General features: G+C 37.8%; 1 protein-coding gene across 3 annotated transcripts in view; it reads right to left on the bottom strand.

Moving 5' to 3' along the window:
* Positions 1-12,029, bottom strand: part of LOC114480087 (neurexin-1-like) — a 577,574-nt gene that overhangs the window by 499,127 nt on the left and 66,418 nt on the right. For all 3 annotated transcript variants that reach the window (XM_028473908.1, XM_028473906.1, XM_028473907.1), the window contains 2 exons: positions 9,167-9,370; positions 4,548-4,574 (listed from right to left, as the gene is read on the bottom strand). In XM_028473908.1, coding sequence (XP_028329709.1) covers positions 4,548-4,574; positions 9,167-9,370 — 231 coding nt within the window. The remainder of the gene's footprint in view (positions 1-4,547; positions 4,575-9,166; positions 9,371-12,029) is intronic.

Here is a 12,029-nt window from a genome sequence, read left to right as displayed (position 1 = left end):
AGCCAGCAGGGATTCTATTCATTCACTTACGTTACAAAACTCAAACTCTCTCAAAAGGCTTTAGTTACTTTTGGAGAGCAAGTATCGACCCCTTGCCACGGCACTGAATGAAGACTTGACTTGACTTTTCTTGCCTTTCTTTTTTCCTCTTTCTCACATTCTGTCCTCGTACAAACACACAAGATGCCCAGTCAACCAAAAATCCAGGTTAAATACAACATTCCACACAAAAACCACACAAAACCGGAGCTCCGTGTCCCTGAGACACCCCATCAATATTTAAATATAAAGTCGTCGTTTCCACTGCAGCAGCTGTGTCCCTGTAAAACATGTCAAATATGGACGAAAACCTGATGGGATTAGGTTTATTTTCACTTGAACAATCAGATCAAAACAGAAATCTATTGGCGTGAGCAAAGTGTGTTGAGTGAACCCTCCCAGCAGCAGGGGAGGCTTCCCCTTATTTGTTTTTCTACCAGTGCTATTCTGACATCTAGTGGTTTAACATTGGTACTTACATCTGCTGCACTGCATCACATTACATATGATACAACCAACCAGATCAAAGAAAAAACTTCACCATTTTGAGGATCAGCAACTTTTATTTCATTGGCTTTTTTTTCCTCAATTGGTGTTAAAATCTTATTCTATAGGAAATGCAGAGGTAAAAGTAACAGAATACAAGTACTTACCTTACTGTATTTGACTTGCTTTTGTGGGTATTTGTACTTTTTGGAGTATATTTCTAAATCAGTAATTTAACATTTACTTGTAAATAAGTTTTGGAAAAAAACTAAAGTACTTTGTTACATTTCAATCAAGTAACAGTACTTTTGATTGAGTAGGATGTATCAGTACTCTTTACACCTCTGGGGAATTGTTCCTAAGGAGTTCAAACCTAACTGTATGAGTCTGTGTTAACATCTTTACATCAAAGGTACCCCAGTTAGGCTAAAGGACAGATTCTCAACGCATGGGTCGGGACTCAAAAATTGGTCGCAGACAGTCTATTAATGGTTCACAGGCATTAACGGGGTAAAAAAAAAATAAGGAAAAACAAAGGATATGCTCTTTTTTTGTTTCAAAGTGCATTTTATAAAGTAGCCTACTTTAGCATCAATTGATATTTGTAACATAGGGTAGCACAAATCGACTGTTTAACCTACATAACAGCTAACTGGACTGGAAGCTCTCTGATTTTCTGTCAGAGCCCGATATGCAACAACGACCCAAAATGTAACAATTCCCAAATTGTTATAAAAATTTTAAAAAAATGTAGTAAAACCTGAAATGTAATAGCTGGTCAATAATGTAAGAAAAGTGCTAAGCCCAAAATGTTACAACTGGTCATGTAACAAGATTCTGAACCAAAAACGTAAAAACTTTTTGGGTTCGTTGTTACATTATGGGACAGGCAAAATATGTTTCCCCGAATAGTGTAATAATTGTATTACATCATAGAGTGAGTCAATAGCTGTGTTTCCATTACCCTTGGAAATGCGCAAAATCTAAACTGTGCAATAAAATCTGTTAATGGAAACAAATATCGCAATAAAAGTGTTTACGCTTCCGTGAGGAGGAATTTAAGACATTTCGATACTGAAGTGTGTCACATGACCAATTATCCGAGAAAGCATGGCGCAGTAAACAGAAAAGGAGACCGGGACATTTCTTAGCATTATACGTCAACAAAGGAATAAAGAGTGCTATAAGGAGGTTTAGAGCTTCATCTTTCTGCAACGAAGTCTCGCTGGATGAGATTTCACATGAGTTACAAGGCTTCAAAACAACCTTTAAAGGAAACTAATTCATAGCGCAATAGCACTTTGTCGACATTTAGACATATTGCTTTTATTTTGCAAGAAATTGTAATGGAAACCCACTGAATGATTTGTGGATTAAAGGGCTTATTGTTTCAATGTCAAGTGTAGTTAAGTTTTGGGCTCAGTATCTCGTTACCGGTGTAACGTTTCAGGTTTTATTACATTTTTTTTTTAACAACAATTCGGGTATTGTTACATTTCGAGTCGTTGTTACATATCGGGCTCTAATATAATCCTTTCATTAGTGTTTTAATTGCACTTGAAAACTGCTGCATGCATTGTTTTATTTAGTTTTTGGTCTTAAGGGCTGCTCATTGAGACGGGTCTTTGCAAGCATCCACTTCTTAGAGTTTAATCTAATATTAGAGTAAACTCTCTTTATTACCCATCCTATTGTTATATTTTGTATTACCAAGTTTATAAATACTGCAAATATTTGTAATAGTTATACCTTTTTTGAGGATTGCATTTATTCTGTGAACTGGGTCAACATACTTTGACAGGACCTACTAGAAATGTCTCGTTGACCTCCGTTCTTTGAGCTAAAAATAATGTCTATAAGTGTTTTCAGTTGTTAGACAGTGTTTATGATGTGTTTCAGTCATTTTACACGGTAATATACTGTATATCGCTGTTCCTTGTTTCCTACTTGTTTAACTAGCTCAAGGCTAACGATGCTAACTCACTATCCATGTTTAACAACTTGCATCTCATGTACAAACTGGAAACAAGAATTGTTATGTTTAATGTTTGTTGGTCGTTATTGAAAGACTAGTTTATTCTGTATTGTTACAGTTGCACAGTAAACATCAATTCAGTGGTGCATCAGATTAAAAATAGGCTTAAGCTATTAGGGAGAAGTGGTCTATGTATATATCGGTATTGGGTAATATTGGAAATGTAGTGCCGGACAATATCAGGATATCAGATATTGGCAAAAAGCTAGTATCAAACACCTATCGTTGCTTCCTTTGGAACAGCTGAGGTGGAACCCGCTCCGACGAATTCAAATAAAGGTTTTTGTTTTTTTTTTTAAAATATAACAGAAAAAGTAAAAATAGACCCAGAGAGACGAGTCTCTATCAATAGCGAGCTGATGAGACCAAATCATGGATAAAAGCTGCAGGCTTTGGCCAATCAGGTGTCTATTCTGATCCAGCAGATGATTTGCAGTCATCATGGAAAGTTATCAGTTATCATGGAACCTAGTTTTAGATTTGCATTCAGCTCCTTTCTTTGAAAAATAGGGAAAAAAGTGTCGTAGCACAAACTTTCCATGATTTTTGATGGTTTTGTTTATGGATCTCTTGGTGAGAAAAGATATGTGAACCTTATCTGAGATGAGAATTGATGGAACTACACTGATTGAAGCAATTGTGCATTTTCAGTATACAGTAATTGTTTTTAAATATTTATATTTGGATTAAAACAGCTTGCAACCACACTTAACCCTCCTATTATCCCTGAGGTCCATTTGACCCCATTCAATGTTTATCGTTCAAAAAATAATAGTTCACTTTATTGAATTTTTTGTTGAACATAAAATTATCGTAATGACATTTTCCCAATATGCTGAACACATATTGCACGCATTGGTGTTCCTCTGGCAGTCAGTTTGACCCCAAGCTGTTTTAGCTGTGTAAAACTTCAGCCATGTGTGTCTGTCAATGAGGTTTTGGAACAGCTCTTTCACAGTAAAAGTGACATAAAGGAGAATGTGTCTAAAACAAAGGACTTTAGAGTGAAAAACCCCAAATATGTTACAAAAAAGGGAGATAAAAATAAGTAGATGATATGGTTATGAAAGGAAAAGGGTGGGGGGGTGACCAACATCAATTAATATGGTTCATTGTGAGTCATGAATGTGCACCCTGAATTAGAAAAGATTTGGCTGAAAGATTTTCAAGATACGCAAGTCATATAATCACCACAACCAATGAGGTGTGTTAGTAATATTTGAGGATAAAAGCAGGGTTGATGTATGAATAGGCAAAAACTATGTTATTGGACATTTTTTTCCTACTTAAAAAAAACTCTCACGGCCACACAAACATGAGGTTTTCTCCACATAGGTCACCATGGCTGGTGGCACTTACCTGTGACAAAGATAGTACTAACACTTTGCTGTTATTCTCTCAGCATGAGGCTCAAATAACATTTGCTCGCTCCAAAAAAATAACAAGCACACAGCAAGGTGTCTCTCAGTGGAAAAGCAATTAGCGTCCCGAGGACCGAAACTTGCCTTTTTTCTCCCACAGAAAAAAATAAGCGACACCTGTGTGTGCAGCAGCGCGGAGCCGAGCATCAACAGACCTTTATTGAAATGGCTGTTTTTTTCTTTTTTTTTTTTTCTTGGCTGACAGGAAAATAGAAAGGAAATTGCAATGTTTTACAGCCGCGTTCGAAAGGCAAAGAAAGAAAATGCACATTTAAGTGTGTTTGAATGCGACAGGAGTGTGGAAATCAATGTGTTTGGACATTATTAAGATTTGATTGATCCCAGAAGAAATACACAGATGCAGACAAATGTGAGAGAATAAGTAATAAGACGTGAGAGTGTATGGCTAAGAAGAACTGATGAAGCTGAGGGGAGAGAGAGAGAGAGAGAGAGAGAAAGAGAGAGAGAAAGAGAGAGCGGAAAATAGCACCATGGCACAGAATTAGGAAGAGACACACAACAGATACATTAGAGTTAGGAAAAAAAAAATGGATAGAACCACTTACTGAGGCTACAGTCTATCCTGATACAATCTGGCGGGAGAAAGAGCGAGATGGTGAGATCAAATTAAAGAAAAGAAAGAGGAAAAGAAAGACAAGAGAGCAAGAAAGAAGACATGTCACATCCTTCAAGGTACATTCTGCAGACATCCAAGCATTGCTCTGGGGCCACCATCCGGGGACAGGCTCCGAGTCAGGATCACCCTTTTCCTCCATCAATCCTATCACCCATCCCAAGACTTCCCAAAGCACAGCAGAAGGCAAGATATTCCCTTTAGAATACATTTTTTTTTTTTCATTAAGATTAAAATGAGGGAGAAATACAAAATAAAATGAAATAAAACGGCTGACCTCAAATCAGTTCAACTGGATAAGACAAGTTGGTGCAAACGTGCTTACGGTGCAATCTTATTCCCTCATCCGTTCTGCTGTCACCACAGCAGATGGCCCCCTTTTTCTTGAACAAATTCCACTCTTGCCTTCTGCAGCACTCAGACTGTGAAAAACCCAACAGTGTAAATGACAAGAAAGGGTGATCTGCACATCCCAGCCACTTCATGCCTGCTGCACCAACCGTGTGTTATTTATCTGCAAAACTATCGACATGTTGGAATAAAAAGCTGTTTTTGTTTTGGAAGGAAATAAAGATGGTGTTCTCCATTATGTATTCATTTGATAAGGTTAATTCAAGCCTGTGTTGCTCCTTGGTGAGATGTAATCTCGGCGTGCATGTAACAGCGTGGCTGGGTTGTGGTCTCGAGCTGTCAACCGCTACAGAATAGTGGACACAAACAGCCAGGAACCGGCGCCATTTATAGAGAATGGTTTATAATACAGTTTTTACATCTACAGTGTAGACTATGGGGGTTTGTAGTTTGGGGAAATAGAGAAAAATGAATAAGGTGGACTAAAGCGTATTCAATTCCATTGGGTTTGTTGGTGGAATTTGGTTTCAGTTTCCCTTTTCGTAAATTGCAAACTATCACCATTTGAATTCTACCACTATTTACAGGTAATATTTAAGGTTATATAATGTAGAATTACATCCCAAATCCTATAATGAAGAAGTTTAAGGCATATTTCAGACTATGCTTCTATTACAGCTGCCTCAGGACAATATTTTCTATATTTTTTATCGGATAAAGACGTAAAGACACAGTGTAGGCCTCATATATCAATAAATAAAAGATCTGTTGCTTGAAGAAAAAAGATATAAAAGGTTGAAAGGGCAGTTTGCTAGTTTGTTTTGATTTCCATTGTAAACACTTGGTTTATTGACATTGTCAGAAAAGTTTTACTCATTGCATCGTGACATTACCATGGTATATGTGGTCTCGTAAACGGATGCATACAAGTGCTTATACTTCATTCTTATTGTGATTTTTTGTGTTTCTTCAGCAGACAAGGTGGACAGGGATTGGCTTGACACCATTTATTGTTCTCGTTTGTATTCCTTGTGATATCACCACACTTCGGCCAGGTTTCGATCTCTCCATGCAAACCCCAAACTAAACATCTGCCATTGTATTGCCGTAATTTTCACCTTGTGAAAACACTAAAAATGTGTTGCAAAGTCACTTTGTCTGAGTTTTTTTGGGGGCAAACACAAGTAAAAATAAAGTAAAAACACTTCTATGCATCCGTCTGCGAGACTCCACATCCCACAATGCTATGCGCAAAACTTTTCTGACAATGTCAACAAACGAGGCGTTCACAATTGAGTTCAAAACCAACTTTCAAGCAATCAATTTCAAACTGTTAGATCTTTGCTACATTTATTATTTTCACTATGTCTTCATTAGGTACTGGCAGCATTGGAATTAAGTAAAAGTTATGCTATGTATTTGTACAACTACAAAGTCATTGAAAACAGTTTTTGGCAAAGAAATCAAGCAACATACAATATAGCAGTATGATTAGACTGATTTGTGTGAAAGGTAAATCCTAATCTTGACGGCTACATGTGTGGGCCGGTTGCACTGACTGTTTGATCCAAGGGCCGCAGACATCCAGGCCATTGAAGGGATGAAAAGATCCATCTACCTTGCCGTAGCCAGGCAGAGGAGCTTAAATGTAATGGAGAAAGTAAGCGGAATGACAAATGTACAAAAGAGAGTGGGGTGGGAGGGGGTTGGATGGTCAGAAACCAGCTCTGGTACACCCCTCGGCCTCTTACTTCCCGCTAATAACCTCGAGCTCTAGCTTGACACAGTAATCTTCTTTCAGTCTCTGCTTCCACTTAAGTACAGCTCTCCAATGTTGGAGTGACACCAACATGTCTACTTGTGAGAACTGATATATATATACTAGTGTTGTGTTCAAGACCACACTATCCGAGACCAAGACTTGCCCGAGACCAGAATGCACCGAGACCAAGACAAGACCAAGACTTTCGGGACCCGAGACCGAGTCAAGACCGAGAGAAGCCGAGACCAAGACCATAAACATTTTTTTTTTTTTTCCATTTTAAAAAAATATGTAAATAAATAAAATTATGACAAGGTTTGACAGTTAAATAACATTCTCTCTTTAATTTTAGTTTATTTTAAATACATTTGACGGACAAAAAGGTGCCTGCAAAAGATTAACTAAAATATTAAAACGACTACTGTTACTGATAAATTCACAATTATTCTACATTATTGAAAACAAGATTTTTATGTCAGCTGAATGTACAGCAAGTGTTTAAAAGCATTTCTACCAAGAAATAATGATTCTAGATTCTGATTCTTTGAGTTCTACAGGTCAACAGGTCACAAATTTCACATGATTAATTTTTAGTTTGAAAAAGCCTTTACACAGGTTATTTTTATGAATTCACTTAGTTGATATAGTTTAATTTGGTTGCTGTAATGTAACTAGGATATTCAATTAAAAAAGGTTTCCAACTGTAACTGTAAAAGTGAAACTTTCTGAAATAAAACTACAAACAAGTTGTCATCAGTGTAAAAAACATAGAGCTACAGGTAGATGTGAAACTAAATAAAATAAACTCAAACCCTGGAACATTTGTGGGACAAATTAATCAATAGTTCTTGTTGAGAATTATTATTCTGGATACAGTGGAAACAGAAACTATAAAAAAAAAATAATTGTATTGTGAACCTGTTTATATTGTTGGGAACATATTATATACATAATAAATGTAATTGGAGTCTAAAGCCACAAAAAAACCACTTTAAAAAGAAAATAGACGAATATAAGACCTCGTTACAGTTATTTGAGTCCAGGCGATGACGTGCTGGTGACGACATAATCCAAGATGGCGGCGGCCCGGACTATAGCCGATACTATGTAATAAAAGCCTTGAGAGACATGGATATAATGAAAAGAGTGGATGGACAGAGGCATAAACATGCAGACTTTCACACGGACACACACAGACTTATTAAACACACACGGACCTCGGTAAACGGAACAGGCTTCACCGGTCGGCAGGCGCGAGGACCCGGAGGCGGAGTAAGTGCGTCCCCCATACTGCTGCACAGGCTGTAATATCATCAGTTTATCATTTTACCAGTTGTTAGAGCTACTGTCTTTACCAGGGAGATAATATTTATTCATGGTGATTGTTTTCTGAAGTTTTACTGGGATTTTTACCGGTGAATAGTTCATATCTCCTTCTGCTCCACAGTCCAAACTGAAACCGTAGCCAGACACACACACACACACACACACACACACACACACACACACACACACACACACACACACACACACACACACACACACACACACACACACACACACACACACACACACACACACACACACACACACACACACACACACACACACACACGAATGTGTCACACAAGTCACTCAGTCACATTAAGGAAGGTTGTGGTCATTATACGGGGTGGATTAAATAATGAATAAAGGATTGTTTTATCCCGTTCTTCTTCGTGTTATTATCACATTATTATCACATTAGTAAATAGCAGGAATTAGTCCTGGTCTCGAACGGTCTTGAGAGAAAATCCCGAGTCCGGGCAGCCCGAGTCCGAGACAAAACCGAGTCAAAATGCTTCAGAGACCGAGACCTTTAAAATTTGGTCTCGAGACCAAGACCGGTCTCGACTAACACAACACTAATATATACTGTATATTTTCTAGTAAGTGAGATCCTAAACATAAGATTCTTATCTGATATTCTTCAAACCAAGAAGCTCGACTGGGTAAAACCATCTTGGGGGTTGTAGAGACGGTTAAAAGAGTTTATTCACAGGGTTGGGCGGGGTTTTGTTAATAACTTGTAGCTGGATGAGGAGTCGGTAAATGTTAGCACCTGCAATCTGAATGAGTATTTTGCCAATATTCTCATTCAGGATGGAGGAGTTTGCGGAGAAAAAGGTTCTGTCTTTGGTCTAAAGTTCTATCGTAATCCTTGGAAATCTATAGATGAGAAAAATGGATCAAAATCCCTCTAATACCAAATTTGTTGGATTGCAAAATTGAAACTTGTAACTGAGTGTAGAACCAGAAACTTTCCCTCGACAAACCAAAAGTAGGAAAGAGGAAGATGAGACACAAAGTGTGGAGTACAGCGTTGGGTTATGAGGGCATGAGGCAGGGGGTCGGGGGAGGACATTAGCATGGACGTTCACCACTCATCTCTGGCCTACCCAGGTTGACCGTGAGCTTGACGCGGCCTCCGTCCAGCTCCAGTCGCAGGGTGTCCGCCGACTCCTTGGAGGTGGTGGCCATGAGCAGGCCGTACGCCCGCTGGGACATGAAGCGCAACGCCACGTCCTCGGCCTCCGTGTGCATAGCCATGGGCATGATGATCTTTAGGTACATGCTGCCGTCGTAGCTGAGCACCGTGGCCTCTGCAAAGAGAACAGCACGGAGTGAGAACAGCATCTTTACTTCACTAGCTATATACTATAGACATGTTTGATCTCAAGTTGGCCAGATGAGAAAAAGCACAATTTCAAGAGGTAAAAAAGCAATTTCAACACTTTTGGACTTTGGAAAGTATATTTATAATTCACCCTGAATAATCTAGTTGTAAATCACCAGTCACCTATAATCAGAATCACGAGTCACCTATAATCAGATACATATGCAGAGTTTGAAGGGAGGGAGCATTGCCCCCTCCCCCCCCCAAGTGGTCAAAAGTTGTCATAAAGTTTTACCAAATTAAATTGAAATAATGTACATAATAAACATACTTTTTAAGTGCCATAACACACAGTGACTGAACAAAGTTAGTTTTCACCTATGCCAAACTACTTGTCCTTTATTATTATTTAGCAAAAGATGTTTTATTTAAATGGATAATAGTTAAATCAATAAATACAATGATAGTTTGGCCACATTTGATGAAAATTTATCTGATTATTTGTTAAATAATAATAATAATAATAATTACAATTATTGCAAATCTGTAAAGGAGAAAATTACAAAACTATGTATATATTTGTTGGTTTGATTAGGCAATTAGATGAACCTCTTGTGAGACTCGTTGGTCACTAGTTAAAATGGTCCCCACCTATAACATAACACCGGTCCTGCAACCGTAGATGGTCAAACACAAACCCTATACGTCACCCATAGAAACGACTGCGTTCAGGAGAAATATGTAACAGGCGCTGCACAGACAGACATTTTCTTGTTTCAACAATGTCCCTCATTCCCGTTTACTGTCAACATGCTACACACTGTTGTTTGCAGATTTTAAGTGAATATCTGCAGCAGATACCGCAGCACACTTTCACCGGTGTGGAGAAACACATTCCTCCATGGTTAATCAGAAAGGACTAACACAGGTGTTAATTATACTTTATAAGTCTAATAAAAAAATAGGATATTTTGAAAGAGTGAAGCATGTATAAGCCTGTCCGACTCCACGCGCGTTGACGTCTCCAGGTGTTTCCCGACAATTCCCCTCTTGCATTTTGTCATGAACCTGAGCCAGCTGTTACAAGCAATTATTTGGATGAAATTCTAGTGTTCTAAAAATAAAACAAGAGTTCTGGCAATAAATTTACGATTGAAAACGACTGCAATCATGTAACTATGAGCAGAGAGACATCACAAGTCCTCGTATACATGAGCAAGTGTCATTCATTTTGGCAAATTTGGAGGGACAGATATCTGAAACTAAGCTTTACGGTGGTTTACATAATAAGTTGTGTTTTTGTAATTTTACCACTAACATAGACAAAAAATAATAAATGTTAACAAAATCCTCCCCCATAAGTAACAGTACATGTAAGTGTTAGGGTTAAACATGTGTATTATAATGCTGCAAAACAGTGTTTCAAAGTTGTGATTATTGATTAATATTTTTCGACTAATCATTAATAATAATGCCTATGTGCACAACTGAATGTTTTTGTCATACAAATCTCATGTAACAGCACTTTAAAGCTGCTGGGGACAAAACACTTTTCATTAGATAAAGACTATGCCTTATTAACCAATACATTGAAGATCATTTGCTCAAAATAAAAAAATGTCAAAGGTTGAAATTGCTGATTGGAGATTTGTTTTGATCTCCACTATGATCACTCTGTTTATTGACATTTTCTGAAAAGTTTTGCTCATTGCATTGTGGGATGTGGGGATGGATGCATAGAGGTGTTATTGTTTTCTTCTAATTGCGATTTCTTGTGTTTGCCCACAAAAAAAAAACTCTGCCAAAGTGACATCCCAACACATTTCTGGTCTATTCACAGACTGTAAGTTACTGTAAAATAACAACAGATGTTTACTTTGGGGCTTAGACAGAAAGAACCCGATCTTGCCTAATTGGGATGTCTGGATATAATGGGGAGTACTGAGAACAAACTACAACAAAAATGGTGTCAAGTGAAGAAACAAAAAATAATGGATGGAATTGAGGAAAAACACTTCTATGCATTTGTCTACAGGACTCCACATCCCACAATGCAATACACCAAACGTTTCCAAAATGTCAACAAGAGAGTTAAACTTTTGAATTGAACCTTATTTTTTAATTCAAGGAAATTATCTTTGAGTTGTTGATCGATGAGGCCTACACAATGTCTTCATCTGATAAAAAAAGCCTAAGACAAAATAATGCATACCTTTGAATATAAACATAAACGGTTTTGATATTGAATTTTCTGTAAACATGTGTGACAAGGTGTGATGTTACCTCATTAACTACTTCAAGAAGAACAAGGCCTTCCAACCGTTAGAAACAACGTTTCGGCAGCAAATTAGATTGTTGGATACTTGAAATACTGATTTCAAGTCCTGGTAAATGCTTCTCAGTTTAATTACTCTCGGCGTTTGGTGGTACAATGTGTGAAGCATGTGTAAAGGGATTGGCTAAAAGGAAACTACAAAAAAGACCCACAATAAATCTGGAATCAAACAATCTTTTAGCTGAAGAAATGATGGATTACCAAACGTCCCTATTCAGTCTGTGGTTCCTACATGCTGAATTGTGCCATATACTGCAAATAGGACACGCATGATGGTTTCCCTGGGAACAGCTCTAATCTTTCAATGTGG

Source organism: Gouania willdenowi, chromosome 18 (assembly GCF_900634775.1).
Source record: "Gouania willdenowi chromosome 18, fGouWil2.1, whole genome shotgun sequence".
NCBI classification, from domain to species: Eukaryota; Metazoa; Chordata; class Actinopteri; order Blenniiformes; family Gobiesocidae; genus Gouania; species Gouania willdenowi.
This window is presented reverse-complemented; position numbering and strand designations above follow the sequence as displayed.